This window comes from Chelon labrosus, assembly GCF_963514085.1.
Source record: "Chelon labrosus genome assembly, chromosome: 11".
Taxonomy (NCBI): Eukaryota; Metazoa; Chordata; class Actinopteri; order Mugiliformes; family Mugilidae; genus Chelon; species Chelon labrosus.
In genome coordinates, this window is record NC_140344.1 from 6,224,975 (window position 1) to 6,250,491 (window position 25,517).

Here is a 25,517-nt window from a genome sequence, read left to right on the forward strand (position 1 = left end):
AGAAAATATGTTTTACAATCAGTTCGTGGTTCTCATTAGCAGAGGTGTATAAAGTACTTGAGAAAATGACTTTGGTAAAAGTTAAAGTCACCCATAAGCAAATCACTTGAGTAAAAGTCTTAAAGTAGCTCACATTAAAGGTACTTAAGTATCAAAAGTACCTTGTGAAAAAATATACTCAAGTATCACAAGTACAAGTACAAGTAAAGTACAAAGTATTTTTATAGTATGCATAAAAAGAAGCAAAACAACCAAAAACGGTTCTCCCCTTTTTCTCTTTATTTCACTTTCAGGTGGATGAAATAGATGTGGTATAACAAAAAACAAAAAAACACTTGTAGAGTGAGTGAATCAAGTGTCTCGTGTCTGCCTGAGAACAAAGTAAAGCATCTGTCTGCCTAAGAACACAAAAAAGTGCCCCCTATCTCCTAGTCATGGGTGACTGTCGTCTTCTACCGAAGGAGATGCTGTCAGGTAATGTCTTCCGTGTCTTCCTCATCAGCGCTAACTGCGGACGTAGCCATGTTGATGTCCGCCGCCCCGCGCATCCCGCCCTTACCTCTAAACCTCGTGAGAGTACCGCACGTTGTTCCTCTCGTCCTCTCGGACACGCCCATTCCAATAATCCTTGGATGATTAATTATATATTTTAATTCTATTTTAATTTGTAACGAGTAACGAGGTGGCAAACGTCACAGTAACAGAGTAAAAGTATATTTTTTAGCTTTTAAATGTAGTAGAGTAAAAGTAAAAGTCCTGATTAAAAAAAACCTCAAAGTACAGATCCTCAAAAAAACTACTTAAGTAGTGTAACGAAGTACATCTACTTCGTTACTATACACCTCTGCTCATTAGGGCCACATAGCTGGTAGGATAAAAAATGGATAAGGCTGCCATTACTGGGTTCCATGGGAGAACCATATCCCCCACAGTGCACAGTCTCTTCTCTTGTTGTCTCGGATGAACAGCAGACTGTCAGCTTGGCACACACTTGTAGCCACTATCCAGTATTGGTCCCGGTGTTTCCTGCAACACTGAATCTCTAAGGATATCAGCAACGCTGGGCTTTGGGACCAAACCCTGTGTAATTAACATTCTATAGCTTGACTCCCCATCAGTTTGGAAGTGTTTCTGCTGAGCTACAACTATTGTATTCCCAATCAGCGGTGAAAAATCCCTGTCCATAGCATGGTAGTCATTGATGGTGTTAGCATCTCATATCTGAGAAGACAGCGGTTTCAGAGATAAAAGGATAAACAGGAAGTACGGCTTGGCACACATGACACATGCACTACTTTTTTATATATTTTTTTGCAAATACCCTTATGTTCGAGTTTTCTTGACCTTTCACCACTCATCCAAATGGCTTCTGCACTTTTTAATGACTTGAGAGTTGGGGCCTTAATACCAACATCTGTGGGTGGTGTCCCCTTGAAACTATCATGACCACGATATGTCATGTGCAATTAGAGGAATTTGTTCAGATTAACCTAGATGGTGTCCTGTTTTTTGTCCATGAGTGATACTTTAACAACCCATTCACACCCAGAAACTCCAGATTTGAGATGTGAATGTGAGTGAAGCTTTCTGGGGACAGATGTCCAGAGAGGCATGAAAAATTGAAGGAAATATTCTTATTATCAAACTTCTTAAACAAGTTTATTTATACAAAGCCTTTAACAACACATTGTACACTTTTACAATTTGTTAGTGTCGCCTCCAAGACAGAGAGAGTAAGAAAAAACATGCTCGAAACAATTTGACATGAGAGTAAAACAAGTGTGTTCATGCTGCTTATTTCATGAGTTACCTTAACTTTGCCAGACAGTGTAATTTGTACTGAGAGGCTAACAGTTATCAGGAGTCTTTTTGTTGCTTTTTCCCCAACAGTGATAGAGATGATTATACAATCTGATGAGATGCTTCTCCTTTTTTGCTTTTGTTTTTGTTTACAATGTAGATTTTATGACAGTAATTGGTTTCACAATAGAAAGTTTGGAGACATTCACACAGAATTATGAGGGACTATCTCATGACTACAAGAAAAGATACCTTAATTACAAGATTCCTATGACATAATTTTGAGAAAACTCATAATTAGAGAGACGACACCGTTGATGCATGAATCAGAACACTTCAGATGTCGACAAAGAATCCTCAAGTTTTTAAGATAAATACTGACGATTGTCAGTACATCCAAATGCTGAAAATATAGTATTAAAAAAATATAGACAAGTGTATAAATAAGTGTGGAGAGCGAGGGTTTATGCCTAACAAGTGTACATGTCTACAAAAGTCTTCATACAAGACATTTTCCAAAATCCAATATTATTAAATATAAAAATGCAGCACACTTGACTTCAAGATTCATGACCAAAAGGTTCAAATTCATTGTCGAGTCTGACGTATATCCAAATCAGATTGTATTAGATATTGAGCCGTATGAGAGGCAGTAAATTCACACCATTACTGCAGAAGCACAGCCTAAAAGCGCTTTAAATACACTCTACATGTTACTTATTGTATATGAATTCTTCACAATATTTCTCCACAGATGTTTCAGGACAATGTCTTCTCAAGTGGCGCAGAAAATTACTACCAACATTGAAACTTTTCCCACATGTTTTGCAAAAATAGAGCTTCTCACCTGTGTGAGTTCTCATATGAACAGTCAGGGCACCACTTCGACTGAAGGTTTTCCCACATGTTTTGCAAGAATACGGCCTCTCACCTGTGTGAGTTCTCTTGTGGATTTTCAAACCACCACTATGACTGAAACCTTTCCCACATATTTTGCAAGAATACGGTCTCTCACCTGTGTGACTTCTCATGTGGAGAGTTAAAATGCCACTTTGATTGAAACTTTTCCCACATATTTTGCAAGAATACGGCTTCTCGCCTGTGTGAGTTCTCATGTGGACAGTCAACTGACCACTATTACAGAAACGTTTCATGCACATTTTGCAAGAATACGGCTTCTCACCTGTGTGAGTTCTCATGTGGCGAGTCAAATGACTACCATGACTAAAATCTTTCCCACATGTTTGACAAGAATAGAGCTTCTCACTCGTGTGAGATCTCATGTGGCGAGTCATATGACTTCTATCGCTGAAACATTTGCCACATGTTTGACAAGAATACGGCTTCTCACCTGTGTGAGTTCTCATGTGAACAGACAAATAATTACAATCCCTAAAACTTTTCCCACAAGTTTGGCAAGGATATGGCTTCTCATCTGTGTGGGTTCTCATGTGGCGAGTCGCATGACCTCTATGATTGAAACTTTTCCCACATATTTGGCAAGGATACGGCTTCTCAGCTGTGTGAGTTCTCATGTGGAGAGCCATATGACCTCTGTGAGTGAAACTTTTCCCACATGTTTGGCAAGGATACAGCTTCTCACCTGTGTGAGTTCTCATGTGGAGAGTCAAATCACCACTTCGACGGAAACTTTTCCCACAAATGTTACAAGCATTGTCAGTACTACAGTGACTCTCTGACATGGTAAAGTTGTCTAAATTGTTTTTATGAATTGTTTCATGATGTCTCTCCTTTGGCTCCAACTCCCTATTTGTAGTTTCTGAGTCTACATGCTTACTTCCTTCCTCATCTTGGTTCTCAGAAGAATTGCAATAGAGGAGTTGGACACTGTGTTGTTCTGGTTCACTGTGGTTACTTTCCTCGCAGGCAAGAGTCATCATAATGTTATCAGGCTCCTCCTTCAGTACAAGCTGCTCTCCCTCTTGACTGGTGCAGAGCTCCTCCTGTTCCTCTTTAATCTGTGGAGGCTCTGCTTCCTCCTGGTCCACACTGGAGTTCATCTCCTGGGTACAGAGCTGCTGGTCAGTGAGAACCTCCTCCTCCTTACAGACAAGTTGTTGTGGGGAGTCTGTGATTAAGTAAAAATACACATGAGAATTGTAGTTAGCACTGTTAAATCTAAAAGTCCCTGGTTCATCCCGGGGTTACGACAGATAAGCTCAGTTTGATGGGGGGGCTCGAAGTAGAGGTTAGAGAACCAGCCCAAAACTGCTCGGTACACACACTACTGTGTTAATGGATGGATGGGTAAATGCAGAGAAAGATTTTCCCCATGTGGGATCAACACAGTAAAATTACAATTTTTGCATGTCAAATTACCAACAGTAATTCCATGATTGAAATTGTTGAAAGAACGGTAAGAGGATGGGAAGCTGAGAAGTACTGCAGTGGATTCAAAAAGTAGGAACATTACACACTAAATTTACTTTGGCGTCATGCATAACACAGGATACCAACATGGTAAATATAGGTGAAGGCTTACTGCAAGCAAAATGCTAAAAAGAAAACTTGCATAGTTCAAAATCATACTTGTAGGAAGATTCAGGCAAAAACAAAAGGCTACAATTCTATTACTAGGACACACAGTACTCTGTTCTACTGTGCAGGTATAAACTCACTGGACAATAGGATAATAAGGCCGGTACAGTCACATGACTTGAAAAGGTATGATGCAATGACGACAATTTAAACAATATTTTTAAAGAGAAAAAAATTGCGAGAAGAATCAAAAGATTTCACAATTGAATGCCCATGTTTGTGAATTTTTTTCTTCATACAGTCGTGGAAAAAAATAAAGTGTTGGGGACACACAAAAAACATATAATTTCATAATTTAATTTAAAAAAATATCAGACACATGGATAAAGTAGGGACATGCTTTCATCTATTATATCGTCTAGTCGATAAAATAGGGTTCCTGATTAGGTGCCAGTGTTCTCTGCCAGAGGGTTATTATTCTGTGTCATCAATGCCTCAATGTCTAGGGATCTGGAAAGGCATATAAAAGAGCTTCTACATAATAATCATTACGAATTCTAAATAAAAAAAAAAAAAATAAATAAAATCATTCCACTAAACGCTTCACACACTGTGTAACTGACTATGTTAACTTCTGTGTAGAGAATGCTGTACCCACCAGGATGGTACAGTGTTTCACCAACAACAAACAATGGATTAGTCCAGACATTAGGGCTCTCCTTAAGGACAAAAAGAGGGCCTTAAAGTCAGGATTAAGGAATACCTGAAAACTGTGCAGAAGGAGCTGAGGAGGAGGATCAGCATGTCTACAAGAGGAAGCTAGAGAACCAGTTCCAGCAGAACAATGTCGGTATAGAAGTATGGAAGGGCCTTATAACCATCTCTGGCTGTAAGGGAAACAACCAACAGTCTGAGAGGGACCCCTCCGCCGACAACACACAGCACAGAACTACTCTGCACCTCTAAAGCCGAAATTATGCTTCCGCGTTGACACAGCGCGTCCGTGCGTACGGACCTATTACGGACCTATTGCGTCCTTGCGGACCCCCGTGCGTCCTACGCAAGGGCCAGACGCGCACCTCCCAAAAATCCTCGACGCGCGTCAAGGCGACGCAACAGCAACGCAGCAGCAACGCAGCGGCATTGGCTGTGATTGGTCCGCTAACTACATCCGCTGGAGACCGCTTTTCCGGTTTCCACTCATAAACATAATTGTCTCCTTTGTCGTGCCCTAATTTGCAATAGAAGTATTTCTTCCTCTGCTTGAATAATTTGGAGCTCCAACGCCAGTCTCTCTGTCTCGGTGTCCATCGTTCACTGTGACTACGGCAAAAGCCGCAAGGTAAAAACCATAGCGCCCTCTACCGGTGTGGCATGCATTTCGACACGTAAACCCCACGCAGAACCATCACGGTCTCAAGGTTGAATTATGCTTCCGCGTAGTGATCACGCAATGGTCACGCAATGGTCACGCAATGGCCACGCATTTGCTTGGACGCAGTGTGAGACCGTAATGGTTCTGCGTGGGGTTTACGTGTCGAAATGCATGCCACACCGGTAGAGGGCGCTATGGTTTTTTGTGACCGACCGACCGACCGACACTCTTGTGACTATCTCGCCTCGTTATTTACCTTCCGGCTTTTGCCGTGGTCACAGTGAACGATGGACACCGAGACAGAGAGACTGGCGTTGGAGCTCCAAATTATTCAAGCAGAGGAAGAAATACTTCTATTGCAAATTAGGGCACGATGGAAATGATGAGTGGAAACCGGAAAAGCGGTCTCCAGCGGATGTAGTTAGCGGACCAATCACAGCCAATGCCGCTGCGTTGCTGCTGCGTTGCTGCTGCGTTGCTGTTGCGTCGCCTCGACGCGCGTCGAGGATTTTTGGGAGGTGCGCGTCTGGCCCTTGCGTAGGACGCACGGGGGTCCGCAAGGACGCAATAGGTCCGTAATGGGTCCGTACGCACGGACGCGCTGTGTCAACGCGGAAGCATAATTTCGGCTTCACACTGCGTCCAAGCAACTGCGTGGCCATTGCGTGGCCATTGCGTGACCATTGCGTGATCACTACGCGGAAGCATAATTCAACCTTAAAGCTCCCACTATCCACGCCCTCAGACCCAACATTAAGTGGAGTTTATACCTCTGCGGGACACAGACACCGTAACCTACACTGTAAAAAAAATAATAATAATAAATCCTAATTTTACAGTATATGACTATTTTTTTTACAGTAGTTTTAATTTATTTTTATTTTTTTACAGAAAAACACTATATTAATTTTACATTATCTCTTCTGTTTTCTTAAATTACATACAAATTCATGTAAAATGACACTAATTATCTGTAATTAAATATGTAGCCTGGTATATCAAAATTTATGTACATTCTAACAATCTTAACACTTTTCTTTGTAATTTTAAGGTAATTTTATATATATATTATATAAGATATTTTTATATTTTCATGTAATTATACATTCAACCTGCAATCAATTGACCTTTGGCTAAGCCCCGCCCCCCTTAGTTACTGTTGCTACGTCCGACATTCTCTTCTGGGCTGTGGTTTTCTGGTTATCTGTAAGGCTCTGGTATCAACATGGCTTATGCTGTGACAGCTCTTCCTGCTGAACTTTTGTCAAACTTTTATAAAGCAGCAAATAAAGTGTCCGATGGAAGTAGGCAAAAGGGGCTGCAATATGCGTTCGAAGGCTATATTCAGGACATACAAGTGAAACGCAACGAACAACAAGGCATCCAAACAGAGGCAAAAGCATACCGGTCACAGTCAAAAAATGAACCACCGCATATCCTATTAATCGAGACGGAGGCTGGGACTGACAATATCAAGGAGCAACACTGTTCATGCAAAGCTGGGTACGTCTCTATTCACTTCTATAATCGTTATTACGAAGCAAACGGACTAACGTTACGCACGTATAACGTTGTATTTCTTCAGCGTGTGCTAGCGTATCAACAACTATGCAACTTAAGCTGTAACGGTGATGTTTTGGTTAGCTCCACAGGGTTTTGCGTGCACATCATTGGGCTTATCCATACCCGGGATATATACCGACAGTATAGCCTGCCGAGACCGAAAATACGAGGCGCCTGCGTTAAAGTCAATGGAGCGCTGTGAAAAAGTGTCGGACCCCTGTGGGAGCTGTGATTGGTCAATCTGCATTCTAGGGCGGGGCTTAGCCAATGGTCAATTATGTAGCTTGTTATATAAAGGTTTAAGTCCATACTAATGTTTTTCTCTGTAATTAAGGTAAATCTCATTAGTTTTAGATTTATGTGTACTTTTACATTCAAACTCTGTAATTAAATATGTAGCTTTTTATAGTTTTATGTCCATACTAACAATCTAATGTTTTTCTCTGCAATTATAAGGTAAAGATAAGTTTTACATCTGAGTAGTTTTACATTCAAACTCTGTAAATAAAACATATGTAACTCATTATATAAAGGTTTATGTTCATACTAACAATGTTTTTTTCTCTGTAATGTTAAGGTAAATCTTATTCACAGTCTTGTTCACTAGTACTTATACTGTATGGTATGTATAAAAGTACTGGTGTAGACTTATACAGTTAGTGCTTTAACATTCAAACTGTAATTCTGGATATAAGGCCAATGAATCTGACAAAAATACAATGAGTAAAGTCAGGAAAAGGGATTGCAGGAAGTAACAACGACTAGCTTCTTGCTGTTAAACGTTTTATTCAAACAACATTTTCACTTTCAAAATGATAAGGGCATCATGAACCCCCAAACTAGCCAGCCGCAGAATGAGAAATTTCACAGAACTCAATCACTTGCAAGTAAAAAAAAAACTAACAAAAAAAGAAAATCAAGAAATATACAGAAAAAGGCTGTGGTTACAAAACGTGATCTCAAATGAGTAAACACTTTTCAATGACATTGATCAACATCTCACCCTTCTACTCTGTCCATTCAAAATTGGCAATTTTGGAAATGAGGCTCAGCACCCTTGGGTTGACAGTATACTGATGCCCCTTTTCTTTTCGCATCACTTTGGTCCCTTGATCTGGGTTGATCTTGAAGATGCATCTGTTGGAAAAACATTTTTTTAAAACACAAAAACATTCAGAGAAAACTAATCTTGGCTTTGAAGGCAATGAAACAGCATATTTAGAAACTAATTTAACACGTTGTCTCAAAGCTACACTATGCCATTTCCAATCATTTGAGGGGGTTGAAAGTAGAGATGCACTGAGACCCGGAACATGAGCACTATGTATTAGGGATGTAACGGCACACACAAATCACAGTTCGTTACGTACCTCAGTGTGGGGGTCACGGTCGGATACAACGGGAAAAAAGCAACAAAATCTCACATGTATAGACTAGCTTGTTTCATTTATTTTTAACAGACACCAATTGACTGAAAAAAATAAAAAACACTTCCTGTTAGAGTAAAAAATAGAATAAAACATAAAACAAATAAATTAGGAGGGTTCTCATGCCATTCCGTCATGTTGTTCATTCAGAGGAAAGGAAAAAGCACAATTTCCTGTAGGGATAAACCAAGGTAGTCAGGAAGCAACTGGCAACTTTGGCAACTTCATTATAAGAAATTAACTAAACTAACTTGTTGCACACACGTTTCTTTTCCTCCCACCAGTGACAGACATATCGGGGTGATGCCATCTTATGTGTGTTAGCATGTTTGATGTGTTTCCAGTGGTGACCGCACCTCCGCGAAACATCATCGGCACACAGTCTTTATCTGGTATACCACTCGCGTGCAATCGTCGTTATATTGCAACGGGAAACCAAAGTGTTCCTACACTGGTGATTTAAATGAAGCCGGCGGCTCTTCCAACTCCACATTTCTCTCTTAGTACATCCATGCTCCACAACGTTACTTTTCTTCTTCGTCTGTTTTTCTTCTTCTGTAGGCTAATAAATTTTTATTTTTTTTAAATAGGCTACTCACTCAGACATATTCGCCGTCTGACTGCGTGCACCGAACCGTGACGCCCGTACCGTGACACCGCGGGACGAATACATGTACCGTTACACCCCTAGTATGTATACATACCGTATGTCACAGAGCCTGTGAATATTCTCATTCATCCAGGTCATAGTTATCTCAAGGACATTTAATCGAACGCAACTGGACTTGGTTATATGTCTTTAAAGACACTTCACCTCTCATCCAAGAGGCTTCATCAGTTCATGCTCGTCTGACTAGGATTAGTCCAGCCTAGTCAGACGAGCATGAACTGTTCGATCAAATTTCCTTGAGATACGCATGCCACATGGGTTATGAGCTGGGGAGGAGTTGCCAGGTTTGAATGCTGTGTGTTTATAAACAAAAAAGCAGTGTGTGCATGCATGCTGAAAGCGTACCTCTGCAAGAACTCCAGAGTAGCGGCAAGTTCCACTGGGTAGTCAAGGTTGTGCAGGTAATATGAGCAGAACATCATCTGGACTGCTTTGGTGAAGCAGGGAAGCTGTTCGTTGACTATGACCTGGTCCACAGCAACCATGAACGTATTGGCAGTGAGTGGGCTATTACCTGCAAACAGTGCGAGTATGATTACCTTAGCCAGTAATTAGTTTGCTACATGTATATGGATCCCCATTGGTTAAGTAAGCCAGGAGCCGTGTTCCGCACACTGCAAAACAAAAACTGTGCCAAGTAAAACAAATAAAAAAAACGCAAAACAATTTCTCCAGCTCTATACATGTTTTGCAGTGTGCCGCACACCCCTCCATATGTGTAAACATAAAAATGTTAAAATAAGTCTTTTTATTATTAAATTATTTAGCACACCTACCACAGACCACAATGCAGGGTGTCCATGGTAGCTTGGTGGTGTCCACATCACTCGCAATGGCGTTGTCATCGACATTTAGTAACATCTTGTCTTCCTGCTCTTTGAAATGGACGAGAAGCATCAGTACAGCTGCACAAGTTTCATCACCTCCTGCCAGGGCTTGGTTCAGAATAGTGCCTGCTCTTTTGGACGGCTCCGTTTGAACAAACTGAAAGTACTGCAGTATTTTTCTGAATTTGGTGGCTGTGGACTCTTCAAAGCTGTCATCAATCCGGACACCTGTTAGTTCTCTGAAATGAAGCCTCATTCCAATTTCCTGGCAGAGGAAAGGCCATTCCTTAAGGATATCTTCTGTCTCCTTCAGTCCTGACAGTATGTCTTTCCTCTGTGAGGGAAACGTCTCAACCATCAGTCTTTCTATTTTCTTTGCATCTTTGTCTTTGTTATTGAACATATTCATTAGCTCTTCTTGTTTTCGCTTTTGCTTATCTTTTGTTTCGCCAGCAGGAAGCTCTGGGTCAGGGTTAATGCAGCCATATGCATCTTTGCATGCTTTCTTTGCATTGTCAGGAGTGTCACTTTCAGAAAGCCTTTTCTGAGCATGAGGAGCTCGGTGTCGTCTACAGTTATCAATCCGAGACATGCACTGTTTCACAAGTGAGTCATACCCAGTGCCCACAACCTGGCCCTCAATCTCATCTCGGAAGGATTTTGGGTAGCATATTACCATTTTTCTTGCTATTTCAGTGATGTGCCTCTTTCCTGGTTTCCTGCATACAGTCAGTATTTCAGCAGCCACTATCCTAATAATCTCCCTTCTCTCCGCTTCAGTCGGTCTCTTCTCATTATCCAACACCCTTCTTGTATTTGAAGGCATCTTATTCCAGGGTATGTCAAAGGTGTAATGCCAGTTACTATCTTCTCTGGCTAACGGTGAGGAGCCACTCCCTGAGGTAGTAGGTGAAGCTCGACTTCTCATAGGTATGACTGAGACTGGGCTCCTTGAGGCAGTGGACTTTGGCGTGGCGTCGATATGATCAGTGTCGGAGACGAATGATTCTTCGCCAATGCTCGCCTCTTGAGTTTCACTGATAAGTAGTGAGGAGGAATAAACCTCTCTCTTAACTGAGGGTAACCCTGCACACAGGTGGGAAAAAAGGACAAAGACAGGAAGTAAATATGAAATAGAAGACAAGGGGACAACTAATACAAAATAAAACAGGAAACAGAACACACAAAAACCACAACCATGACACTAGTACGCACACACCCTTGAAAATTCATCTTCACAAAAGGCAGAGTTTGGATGGAAGTTTTCATTTAATGATTCAGTAATTACCTTTGAGAGATGAATACTTTCTATAATGTCACCTCAAAAGACTATTAGCAGAGACAGTTCAGAGCATTTTTGATGTTACCACCTACACCTATCAATGGCTTTACTGGAGCTAACGGTGCAGCCAGGAGGCTTCTCTGCACTGCTGGCGATAAAACCTATGTTAACATTAATAAAAGTGGAGCACTCTGCCACCTCTTATTTTGTTATTCTCACACAGGCCTGACAATATTGCATTCTTTAACATTAATTAATGCAGTTTTAAAATAAAGAGGCAACAGACCATTTATCTTATTCATCTTAATTACCAGTTGAGTTTCATATTGTGTTTTCCTGGAAAAAGGACACCAGTGATTGTTTGGCACAAAATATAGTGGCGACTTAGACTTTTCTATTCTTTCAATTAACAATCTCTTATGAATCAAATCAGCACCCAAGTATCATCATAGCGTCCATAAGAATATCTTCCCAGGCCTAAAAAAGAACACTGATTTTTAACAACTTTGAATTTCATCTTTTTTCATCTTGGTATAAAATTTAAATCCTTAATGGGCACTTTAGTCTTCCAAATCGTGATTCTTTTTTCCTCCTATTAAAGTGCACAACAATCTAAGGTGCGTGCTATGCACAAACTGTATACACCACACTGTGCACATTTGCCAGCCTTTGCCATCCTTGCCTAAAAAAAAAAAAAAAAAGCCAGCAAAACCCTTGGAAAATATCTGACAGATGTCATACATGTTGCTTCGAACTACACTATATTACCAAAAGTATTCGCTCACCTGCCTTTACTCATTCTATGAACTGAAGTGCCATCCCATTCCTAACTCATAGAATTCAATATGATGTCGGTCCACCTTTTGCAGCTATTACAGCTTCAACTATTCTGGGAAGACTGTCCACAAGGTTGAGGAGAGTGTTTATAGGAATTTTTGACCATTCTTCCAAAAGCGCATTGGTGAGGTCACACACTGATGTTGGTCGAGAAGGCCTGGCTCTCAGTCTCCGCTCTAATTCATCCCAAAGGTGTTCTATCGGGTTCAGGTCAGGACTCTGTGCAGGCCAGTCAAGTTCATCCACACCAGACTCTGTCATCCACGTCTTTATGGACCTTGCTTTGTGCACTGGTGCACAGTCATGTTGGAAGAGGAAGGGGCCCGCTCCAAACTGTTCCCACAAGGTTGGGAGCATGGAATTGTCCAAAATGTTTTGGTATCCTGAAGCATTCAATGTTCCTTTCACTGGAACTAAGGGGCCAAGCCCAGCTCCTGAAAAACAACCCCATACCATAATTCCTCCTCCACCAAATTTCACAGTTGGCACAATGCAATCTGAAATGTACCGTTCTCCTGGCAACCTCCAAACCCAGACTCGTCCATCAGATTGCCAGATGGTAAAGCGTGATTCATCACTCCAGAGAACGCGTCTCCACTGCTCTAGAGGCCAGTGGCGGCGTGCTTTACACCATTGCATCCGACGCCTTGCATTGCACTTGGTGATGTGTGGCTTGGCTGCAGCTGCTCGGCCATGGAAACCCATTCCATGAAGCTCTCTGCGTACTGTACTTGGGCTAATCTGAAGGTCACATGAAGTTTGTAGCTCTGTAGCAATTGACTGTGCAGAAAGTCGGCGACCTCTTTGCACTATGCGCTTCAGCATCCGCTGACCCCTCTCCGTCACTTTACGTGGCCTACCACTTCGTGGCTGAGTTGCTGTTTTTCCCAAACGCTTCCATTTTGTTATAATAGAGCTGACAGTTGACTGTGGAATATTTAGGAGCGAGGAAATTTCACGACTGGATTTGTTGCACAAGTGGCATCCTATGACAGTTCCACGCTGGAATTCACTGAGCTCCTGAGAGCGGCCCATTCTTTCACAAATGTCTTGTTTCACAGTCTGCATGCCTGAGTGCTTGAATTTATACACCTGGGGCCAGGCCAAGTGATTAGAACACCTGATTCTGATCATTTGAATGGGTGAGCGAATACTTTTGGTAATATAGTGTATATACTGTATATGACAATGTGAATATTTATCAGCTGCTCGCAGCTATTGTTTTACTTACGTTTAATGCAGGCCATAACCTTTCTGATTTCTATTGGCTTCAGGGAGGGATTTCTACTGGCTGCAAGGTCATCTGCCTCCACATACTTCAGGTCCTCAGCTGAACAGACTCCAATATTTTCGATAACCTCCACTACTCGCTGGATAGCATCCTCTTGGCTGAAGACAGAACTGAGGGATGAGGTTAGGTCACTCACCCATTCATCCATGTCTACAAGAGAGGATAAAAGAGATTAGCTTCCTGGATATCTGAAGAGGAGTTTTCATTCAGTATAGTCCACCCCTACTGATCAACAACACTGTGTTTAAGATTTATTACTTATGTCCATTCAGACTGTATAGAGGCTATGGATAGAAATCCAGGCAGTGTTCTGCATGTATGCAGTGCATATCTTCAGCTGATGTTAGACATCATAGAGTCCGTACTCCAATAAATACAATGAAGAGTGTGGTGTCACCAGAAAGCACACCTTTTTGTCATCTTTAATCAAAATGAACTCAATCTGACCAAACTTGATCGACTCACCAGACTCACGTTTTAGGCAGAGAAAACATCCTTTTTTGTAAAGGGTGCCTTTAAAGTCAACCTCACTAGACAGAAAAATCCGTTCTGAAAACATGTGTGCTTCAAATGCACTGCGAACGGCGTCACTGTACAGGTGGGCATGATATGGAGTTGAATTTTTTGATTTCAACACTGGTGCAGAAAAGGAGTTTGAGGTGAGGGTTGTTTGGAGGAATTGGTGCCGATTTGCAAGTGACTGGCATATATTCTTAAAGTTTTGAATCCTCCTCACACACCTCTTGAAGTACGAGTGTTTACTCTAAAATCTCATTGTCCATAGCCGTATTAGGGGGCCCATTTTTAGGATGAATGATGCATAATGGAGAAGATAGTGGTGCTTGGGTTTTAGATGATCAGTTTCATCATTGTTTCCAGATATTCAACCACAACAATGTTGAGGTAAGCTACTTGGGCAGTGGTGATCTTGGGTGCTCACACTAGTTCCACAAGTTCTTTCAAAGTGATCACAAGTTGCCACACTGGGTCATGAGGATCAACTTTGTCACCAGTAATAACAGGCAGGAGTCTAAGGAGACACCAAACCTAAGCTGCTTGGCCACCTACTGTTTTGGCCTTTTCATTCACCTGACAGGGAGATGAGCTGGAATCTGAGTCCTTGTGGGCAAATTGTGTGATTCGCCTGTTCAACTGAGAGTATGTGAGCCAATGCTTGACCTTTATGAAGTAGCGCAGGTAAATGGCTAAGTCATAGGCTACGACTCCCTCAAACAAGTCATGCCCTATGCATGGAGGAAGGCCTGGCTGACATACATGGAAATATTTGAGTGTTAAAGATGGAGTCACAATATATGCCTTTGACATGATCATCACTCTCCTGCAATAACTACACTACTTTGTAGTTATTGCAGGAGAGTAGTTACTGTTTGCACAGGAAAGCTCTGACTCACACTCTCAAGTTGGTCTCTTTGTACAATACCTGCAGAAGTACTCGGAGGTGGTGAAATTCTGTGTGTAGCCACCAATGCAGTGTGACCCCAAATTGTCACCTGCAATATAGATATTATGGTTGCTCGAACCACACGACCAGAGAGTGTCACAAGTCCATGTTCTTCAAATTGTCTGAAGTCTGACAACAATCTTGAAAACACTGTGCACTGACCAAAGGATTAAAAGTCTGTCTCCTTGCACAACAGTACTAACTGCATATTGTCAATACTGGAACGACGAAATGGATCAAAGTCAGAAAGTGTGAAGTATACTCCCACAAATTTATGTTTTTTCCTGGCTGACCCAAGTGGGTTCACAAATTCAAACGCATCCAAAACTGATGAAAAATCAGTTTTAGGACTACTTCACTTGCTTGTAGAACCAGCTCTTTGGATTTGAAGACACAGCCATCACAAATATCACTTAAGATGATGTCAGAAACGGGATGATTTTGAGACTTAGCACACTCTTCCCACACAACAGGATCTTTTAGAATAGCTCTGAAAGTGTCATGCAATTGTATGTATTGTGCATAACAGTCTCTTCTATGTTCATTGGTGCCCAGGTAAACATTTTCTGGGTCCACATAGGCAAAGTTCTTCTCAAATACTGCCTCCTGGTATGTTCAGTGGAGAGATGAAAGCTACATGCAGCATACAAATCAGTTTCCTGGAGACTCTGAAAAACTGAATCAATCTCAGCATCTGACATGTTACTATTAGCTGTAAGTGTCTCTTTAATCTTGTCTTTTGTGTACTGATGACAACTGTCATTCAGGCCATTAATTTCTTCAACAATCATTTGAATAGTTGACGATGGAACCAGTTATTTTTCCTGGAGTTGCATGTAAAACAGGCACAGATTCCTCATGTACAAGGAACTAATATCAATATCTTTTGTGACCTGAGACTGATTTTTACTGACTCTAGTACTTACATTAGTTTCATGTCTATGTGTTCTTGCAACATGTGATATAAACGAGGACTTTACTTTAAATGTCTTGTTGCAATTGTGGAATGGGCAATGTATTAACTCATGCTTACTGAAATGTTCCTTGAGGTGCGAAACAAGATCTCTCAGATCTATGCACTGCTTCCTACAATTAACATCATCACATATAAATGGCCTTTGTGTGTCATCCAACTGAGAAAAAGGGCTGTTGTGGGAACGATAGACATGAGCTTTTAAGGCAGTGTACTTTTGAATTTATGTTTGCAGTCTGAAAAGCAACATGAATAGTACCCATTTGCCTCATGTCTATACAGTATCTGATGATCAACATAGCTTTTGATACTTTTCAGGGAGACACCACATGAGTGGCATATATACTTTGGCATAGAATATGCCATTGTAGTCCACTGTTGGAAAAGCTCTGCAATACTCCATACAGCGCAAACGGACTAGAGCAAACCCAAGAACTATGTAAGTAATAACATAACCAGATAATAACTGCAGTCAGAATTCTGAACTCTCTAAGTAAAGCTTCTACAGACCCACTGTGCACACAGACAACCTCAAGCTGACCTTGTGTTTGTGAGATGTGACACACGATAGGCTGTAGTTGATCAACTTTCTTGTTCCTGTAGGCAAGACGTGCTCTGAAGAGTGGCCCACTGTAGCTGTAAAAGCTTCACCTGTAGCCAGTGGGGAAAAAAACAGCAAGTCAATTCAAGTTCAAGTGCAATGCAGCAAGTAACTTGGAGCAACAAGAAATGCAGTGATGTTGATAGGGTTTCATTGTAGTGAGTCCCTAGGATTGAACGATCCGATTGCCAACCAATAACATGTGAGGATCTATATAATTGTAGTCAGCACTGAATTTCAGTTATTTCAACAGGTAAAAAAAAGCTTTAAGACACCGTTTATCTACTTAATTATAAGTTTGTGTCCTTTTTGAAATTTATGGACAGCGACATTTGTTTGGTTGATTGTTGTTAGACTAATTTAACATGTATTTGTTGTTCACAATGTAGAATTATCAGGGAAGAAATAGGGTGCGCACGAAGCAGCGATCTTGAGTTCAATTTTTTCAGATTTTACCTGTCCACATCACTACAAATGCCTTATTTCTGTAAACTATCACAAAAAAACATTGCTAAACCATAAACTCAGATGTTTACTTTCTACTGCTTTTAACACTTGATGCATGCACTGATGGCTAAGCTAGTTTAAATTGCTAGTAAGCTAGCTATATAAGCCACCTTCAAAAAACATTTATATTCTAATATAGTAGTTAGAAAAGTTCACGACGGCGTCGAGTTGACACAGTACTATCATATAAACTAAACACTTTGTTTCTTACCTTCTTTGTGTAGGTCAAGCTTGCTGTGGAGACAGATATGTGGCGCGTCTTTCGGTGGCTGTAGGCAGCGTAACAGGTGGGCTCACAGTTTAACTTTGTTTAAGAGAGTGCCAGATTTTCAAATTTGTGAACTGAACTTTGAACTAGTTCATGTAGAAAGTGAACTTCTCCAACACTGTGTGTGCGTGCGTTTACACGGTAAAAGAAGTAAAGCAGAATGATGCTTAAATAACAAAGATTATGAGTGGGTTAGCATTTGTAAATTCCAAGGTAGATTAAAATAATGTCCATCTATTGTGTTACATCAAATTGGAATATAGGCCTTTATCCGCTATTCAGCAAATTGAAAATGACAGAACCATGAAAACCTAAATGATGACCAGGTTCTGGAATGCAAGTAAAAATATTGATGCTTTTGATATTTTGCTTAATTCAAGTGAAGTCAACTCACCAGTATGTGCAGTATATTGTGTGTGACAGAGAGAGAAATAGATGCTTATGTAACTGAATATATCAGGCTACAAATAAAAATAAATAAACATTTCTTTTCTTCTGGCCATGTTGCTTTGAACGTGATTGTTTGATGTGGCTGTCATCAAGAAAGCTGGCCAATGACTACTGTGCGGGCCTTTTTTGAAAATACGTTTTTTCTTTTTTCGTTCGTTTCTTTTTTGAGCGAATCCAAGTTGTGGGATTTCAATGGAGAACAAAAAAAATGGGAGTATGGACGCAGTTGAAGGGTCAGACGGATCTATTTGGTCAGCTAACATTAAGTGAACTTCACGGTTATAACTGTTCTGTTATATCAGGTAAGAAAACATTTCCTGTTATTTTCTGTAAATTCATAACCTAACACAATGTTTGTGTTCAGTCCCTAACTTATGTGATGGTGTTTTCAAACAGATTAGCTAATCTTAAGTAACATTAAATTAAAAAGTGACAGGTGACAACATTAGCTTGTTGGTCTGATTCATGATTTTAATATAGAATGTGGTTTAAATGAGAGGTTTTGTTTGTTGTTTTTACAGGCAGCGAGTAAGCAACCTTACAGTTTGTTCTCTCTCTCTCTGTGTGTGTGTGTGTGTGTGTGTGTGTGTGTGTGTGTGTGTGTGTGTGTGTGTGTGTGTGTGTGTGTGTGTGTGTCTCTCTCAGGGATGCAAACTTGTCACCACCGTTTTAGTTTTTTGAAAAGGCTGTGTGTGTGTGCAGTGTTGTTCCTGAATGTGTTCAGTGAACGATCGTTCATGAACTCATTCATATTTTGGGTAAACTGAACGTACTGTATTTCTGCCTGATGAACGTTATTGTGAACGTGTTCATTCTGGCATTTGTGAACGGCGCTATCTTACAGTTTAACTTTGTTTAAAAGAGTGCCAGATTTTCAAATTTGTGAACTGCACTTTGAACTAGTTCATGTAGAAAGTGAACTTCCCCAACACTGTGTGTGTGTGGGTTTACACGGTAAAAGAAGTAAAGCAGTGGCACAACTCAGCCAGGAAAACAAGGTGTAAATGTCTAATACGTGAACATGATGTGAGCAGCAGAGCACACGTTACGTTACATCGTATCTGTCAGAAAATACTGCAGAATGTTGATCACTGTTTCCCAAAGACCATGGTGAAGTCCTCAAGTGTCTGCCTTGAACCAGTGTCTGTCTTACATTACTTTAGTAGCAGGAGGTTAACATTAATTCGTGGGTGAGTTTTTCTCTATATGCTGACTGTAAATGTACATTAAAGTAAATGTAAATTAATGAAATGTACATTTTACTGTACTTTTGTGTGTATATTCCCTGCCTTTCCCACCCTTATAAACCTTAGATGGACCTATTTCACACCTTGTTTTATCAGCCAAAATGCAACTGCATGATTAATGGATATTTTATCCACTTAATGAATACCTAGCAATACATCCAAGTTAGAATGGAGCAAAGGACACTTCAACATGTGGACAGGAGGAGTCAGGGATTGAACCATCTGATTGAACGACCACTCTACCCCCTGAGCCACAGCCGCCCCGATTCTTATTTTCATCCAGTTATATGCTAAGAAAAACAGCGTATGAATATCATATTCCATTTCTGTCAGGTCCCCTATATCGACTAAATACCACTAAATATGACACACTAGACTAGGGCTGCAGCTATCGATTCTTTTTGTAATCGATTAATCTAGCACTTTATCGATCGATTAATCGATTAATCGGATAATTTTTTTTTACGTTTTTAAACAACCAAAACAAATAATGCATAACGAAAATTATGTGGCTGTAAAATGATCAAGCATTTGCCTTTTATTTCTCAAAAAAACAGAGAACTCCAACTCCAACATTTGGCTCCAAAACTAAGCCCATTTATTGCAATTTACCCATTAAAAGTGCCAGTGCTAACAATTAAATAACAATACAGTTAAGCGAACTTACTGTAAAACATGTATAACATGTAAAACTATTAATACAAACTTAAATAGTAAAGGCCATTTGGTCTTAGTTTTGTCTTCTTAATACAACATTACAAAAAAGGATTGCACCTTCTGCAAATTACCCATGTAGATTTCTACACCTGCAGCATTTACCATTAGGCTACTAACAACATAATTTCTGGGGTGAGCCTATTTGCTATGGTAACCTAGCAACCTTTGTGTTTGTTTGTGAACGCGTGCTGTGCGTGAGGAAGAGTGAGAGAGATGAGGGTGCATGCCTGTGTGTGTGAAGGGGTTCTTTTTTAGGCTATACCAAAGATTCTATAGTTATAGTCTCTGGCTATACTGCCTTGCAATTGAACGTGAATAAGTTTACTACTTAAAAACATCAAAGCTAAACATATGACTATAAGCCGCTACTTTTGTCACTTGCTTTGAACCCTGCGGTTTATACAACGGCGGATGGATTTTTACAGCTAACGGTCACCAGGGGTGCACTATCATGTCATAGACGATGACACGAGGATTAACAACTGTACTTTTCTGGTATAGTAGGCTGGTTATTTTGATACAGTAAACGGCCGTGTTACTGCACCTTTACTGCTGTGTTGGCTGTTTTCGAAAAAGATGCTGGTTATTTTGTTGAGCAGCCAGGTTACTGCACTTTTGCTGCCGTGTTACAGGCAAGCACTTTTAAAAACGAATTAAATTTAGCCATTTAACGTTATTGCCTCGTCAAGCGTTGTAAGCTTTGTTTTTTGTTACTGCACTACTACGGTACTATGACTGCAGGAAGTGCGCTAGGAGCGCACCGTTGTATTTTTTGTGCACTGCACGAATGCTGTTTGTAATGTCAAAGATGTGAAAGTTTGATCGATTGATTTTTTGTTTGATTGATCGAAAGATTTATGTTTGTCAAATGTAAATAAATGGGACGCTTTGCGTTTCCAAACAGTCATTTCTGTCCCGACAATCCCCTCCGTGGTAGAAGAAACTCTTACGGTAATTAAACATTAAAACACCAGCGGTTTATAGTCGGGTGCGGCTTTTAGAACTTTTTAAAGATACTTTATTCAAAATTTTTTTTTAACAACATGGTTACAAACATGATCACATTCCACCACATTCCCCAAAATTTAGCTGGTGCGGCTTATATTCAGGTGCGCCTTATAGTCCGGAAAATACGGTAGTCAAACCGCATCATGACATCGCTACAAATACAGTATGCGATTAAAATCAGCGAACATCAATGTATAGGTTTAGGTTACGTTTGTTTCAGCGACGCTTGGTGAAACAGCATGTGGATGTTTTCTGTTTAGATGCTGGATCATTGAGCTTGTACTGCTGTGGTACGCCAGGTCTACTTTGCAGTATATACACTGCACTTTGTTCTCTTCCTTTTTTAGAATGTAATGATGTAATGTAATGTAACTTTAGACATTTTTTTGCCGTTTATGGGCATCTTTACTCTCCGCCATCGCGCCAACTAAATTCAAAATGTATCACGCGCTGGTGTGCTTCGCATAGGTGTTTCAAAAACAACGGTCCGTGTGGAACAATCAGATCCCTGTGCGTATAGTGCGCGTCATAGGAATTTAACGAGGCTTCGAGGCAGAGTTTTTGCCTCGAGCAATTTTTGTAATCGAGTTAATCGAGTAACTCGACGAATCGTTTCAGCCCTACACTAGACTTTGATATCAAACTGCTTTGAAGATTTTCACATCAACTCCTCCCTAAATTATACAGACATACAGTCTATGATAAGGCTTATGCTTGTCTTGGAGAGATGTTACAGTGATGTTATATTTGGCCTTATGAATGTGTAACTGCCTGTTTATTTCTGAATATTTTTTACACTGATAACTGCTAATGCTGAGAAACTTGCTTATATTTTTTGTAGCATCTATCACTCTTAGCATTGTCACTTTATTAAAAGTGTTTGATTGTAATAATTTAGGAAAAATCTGTAAAATAACGGTATTTTTCTGCAGAGCATTTAATGAAAATTTCTGTAAAAGTAATGTTTCTGGACATCTAGGGCATTTTACTTTAATATTACGTTTTTTGTTTGGCAGCCATAGCTGCCAGTCATTGACTGTTTTTTTTACATTTGTCTTTTTTGTTCGTTTGTTTTACAGTGTACGCACGTAGCCAACGCCGGTGCAAGCCATTTATATCATCAGTCGGTCTCGCTCTGTAACAATGCCACCCAAACGCTAGTCGGCGCTGTGTCTTTTTTACCAGGTTAATTTTTGTATCTACTTCCTGATTCACTTTCCACAAAGGCGACTGAAATTTCGCAGAAAGTTTGCCAAACACGAGTCATACAGATGTCTTTATCCCAAAACCTCCTCAGTTAACCTTACCAATTCTTTATTGATCCAAAACAATCAATTTGAAAATTGCGGAGATGGAGAAGCAGCCGGAAATACTAAAGCAGAAACACGCTACTACCAAGCGGACCAATCACAGCTCTTGCACTCTGCGTCGAGTATCGATTATTTTTTAAATTAATGTATCGACTATTTACTTGGTAATTCATTGTAGTAGCAAAACATAACTGATTTTTTCCTAATGAATGTTATTATTATATAGACATAGTGATGGCATATTTGCTGTTGAGTCTGTTGAGCTCTTTTCTCAAAAACAACAACTGGTGGGGACCGAATCCTAGGCTCTGGCCACCAACCAACCATCGGACTAATTTCGAAGTAATGGTCCAGATAATTAGCGGCGCAGCTACCATTGGGAGTCGTTTAAATTTTAATTAGAAAGCAACTGCTTCGTCTAATTCTTTGGAGATTTTGGCAGGTTTCAGCTACTGGTGATGTTACTGCCCTCTACTGGGTAAAAGTATTAACAACAAGAAACGTCTTTCGAGCACCTGTCTCTCTGTTTTATGAATTTACTCACTACTGACATTTGGATAAGGGCTTTTATAGAAAATACTGCGACAAGCTGACGTATTCAATGCGAATCAATAACATCGACGAGTCGTTGCAGCCCTACTTATAATATTGTCTTATAATAGATGCTCTCCAACCCCTATAAAACAGAAAAAGTAGTCGTTGCCTTCATACAGTCTATGCGCTAGCCATGCTACAGGGATGTGGTTTTGGTTCATGGCAAACCTAAAATAAATAACTATAAAAAAGATCGGATTTGGCTGAAGTCTGATACCGATCCGATCGTTTAAATGGGGATATAATTTCTTTATATCCCTAATCACAACACAAACAATAACATGTTGAAAACCTGTGCAATAACTTTATCTTATCTTTACTCTCTCAATATGTACGTATGTATAGTATGCAATATAATACGCACAATTCTTATTGTATTTCATTTACTATTTTCTGCACTTATTTACTGTTTGCTTTTTTATAGCCTGTGTGCACTGTCCTTGGAAGTGTATGCTGCTGCAAAACTGCAAACTGTCTTCCTATGGTATAAATAAAGGATTATCTTATGTTATCTAAAAGAAAAATCATCCACAGGCAACTTCTAAATTGTCCATGACTGGCCGCTCCAGTAGATTCAACACAAGAACAGACAGTTTGAGAAGATGAATTTTTTGGTCATATTTATTACTAAATACTTACAGCTAATATATTGCATAGCAGTAATAGCACGAATATATTCATTAGGCATTATTCTGTAATGGCCACAGACTCAGTAAGGACTTCAACAACACTGTATTTCTACACATTAGACAGATCAGTTTAATACTTCAGAGAGTTCAGTCTTATCTACTGTGCACATGTCAAATGTGTCAGGATCACACGTCGTATATTTGACTAACCAGAGAAATGTACTACTGCATGTGTGCTTTCTCCAGCTCAGGAGTGGCCCCCAACACACCTCCCATTTACAAGCATCAGCCCGTGCATTAAGGCTTTAGCTTACTTTAACCTGGTTCCTAGTTAAGTCAGACTTTTCTGTGTCCAATAGAAAGGCTGCTGTGTGATTAATGTTTAATGATTACTGCCTTAAAAGGACATGATTTCGTCATTTGTCTAAATAAATTAATAGCTGCAGATCCCAAAACGGCCAAAACGGTCTTTGTCAGTTTCTAAATGCAACTGCAGTTTTACGTACCTATTCTGCTCGAGTTTGTTTCAGGTTTCAAGATGGTGTCCAGCAATTTGCGTTGACGATCAATCTCTTCCTCATACTGGACGATAGTCTCTTCAAAGGCTCCGAATATTTCTTCAGCAGCAGCAGTTAGTCTCTCATTGATAAACTCCCTTAAACTCTGACCTGGAGACATGGTTACTTCAGCAACTGACATTTCTGTCTGCAATGAGGCAACAAGGGTGTCTTCGACGGCGTTCAAGGCTGCAGAAATATTAAGTATTGAGGCTCTACTTCTTCTTCCTCGTCTTCCTAAAAGAAAGGAAGGATCAGCGGCTGCAGCTGTTGACAAACCAGCTTGCAAGCGCATTACCGCCACCTACCGGACTGCAGCGTGAATGTACAGTATACACCACAGCTTTAGTAAGGTCTGTCAAAGTGAAATTTAACTTTATTTCAAGTTCATTTTAGTTCCTTCCTGTCCTCATAGTCCATCTTCCAGTTAAGAGTCGTTTTACGAAGTGCCTGATTAAGCCCAGTGGACGAGAAACAGAAGAACTTTAACGAAACTTTCTGGATAACAAAATGTGCTGCAATGGTGAGGCAGGGTAATTTAAATAACCATCCAATAAGTCAGAGCAAAAAATGTAATCCAACAGAAGTACCAAATAATATACAGCCTGTGAGAGACCGAGCTGGCCAAAGCAGGAGAATACTCAGGTGGTTTAAGGAAAAAGAAGGTTTTATTTAACAAAAATGCAAAAAAGTAATTTACAAGAAATTATTTAAACTCTTGTGCCCATAAAAGAGGTCAAATTAATAGAACTCAGTGTGTAACTAAGGGGAAAAAAACCTAAAACAACAGACTGCAACAAACTCAACAAACAGACCTGACAAAATAAACATAATGGGGCACATATATAGTGGCTGATCAGACCACGTTGACACACTAGGGGGAACTGAGAAACACTACACTAACATCACTAAGACATACTACATTAACAATTAACATCTAACGAAAAAAACAGAGAATTCTCTAAACAAAGCCATTAATAAAGAAATACCAAAATTCTATATATATACTAAGAAACAAATAGCCAAACTAAGCTAAATCCTCCTGCCCGGAGGTGCTGAGGAGTTGGTGCAGCCCAATCGGCCCAGGAGTCCATTTTGCAGGCCCAACACTTTGGCTCAGCCTTTGCTCCCGGCCTCCTGAAGCAGCACCATGAGCGGACCCCACCAGCACTGGTAACTCAAGAGATAGAAATTAACAAAATTACAACTGACTACTCTGCAACATAATATAAGTGTGATATGTAAAACACACCCGTGTCATGTCTTCTATCTGTAAACTATGTGTAAAATAAACCAGCTAAAGCAAACTAACACAAATGTACTACTAACTAAAGGTGTCAGTGCCAGGGGGTTACCGACTTTTCATTCTTGTGTGGCTGTGGATGCAGCCATCACACAGCCTCTGGATTTTTTTTATTCTATAAACTACTGATATTTCTCCCAATTTCTAAATGACAAATGGTCTAAATAGCACAAAAGATGTGGTGTTTTCAGACCTCAAATAATGCAGAAAACAAGTTCATTAATCAATATTTGGTGGGATAACCTTGATTTTCTATCACAGCTTTCATACATCTTGGCATGCTCTTCATCAGTCTTTCACATTGCTGTGCAATTGGGATC

The 25,517-nt window shown here is 40.2% G+C and overlaps 1 protein-coding gene across 4 annotated transcripts; it reads right to left on the bottom strand.

Annotated features, from left to right (window-relative positions):
• Positions 1 to 624: 624 nt before the first annotated feature.
• Positions 625 to 25,111, bottom strand: LOC311495577 (uncharacterized protein). 4 transcript variants are annotated; one of them, XM_084555075.1, is made up of 6 exons: positions 16,548 to 17,943; positions 13,512 to 13,721; positions 10,111 to 11,247; positions 9,680 to 9,848; positions 8,241 to 8,374; positions 3,760 to 3,889 (listed from the first exon to the last, which is right to left on the bottom strand). In XM_084555075.1, exons 2-5 carry the CDS (start codon positions 13,717 to 13,719, stop codon positions 8,245 to 8,247), a joined length of 1,644 nt encoding a protein of 547 aa, XP_084411201.1. In that variant the 5' UTR covers positions 13,720 to 13,721; positions 16,548 to 17,943; the 3' UTR covers positions 3,760 to 3,889; positions 8,241 to 8,244. The 4 variants fall into 4 exon arrangements, with proteins under 4 accessions (XP_084411198.1, XP_084411201.1, XP_084411200.1 ...); XM_084555074.1 differs by lacking the exon at positions 3,760 to 3,889 and having other exon boundaries at positions 7,808 to 8,374; XM_084555073.1 differs by lacking the exons at positions 3,760 to 3,889; positions 8,241 to 8,374 and having other exon boundaries at positions 8,424 to 9,848; positions 16,548 to 16,657; positions 17,326 to 17,339.
• Between the last annotated feature and the right edge of the window lie 406 nt (positions 25,112 to 25,517).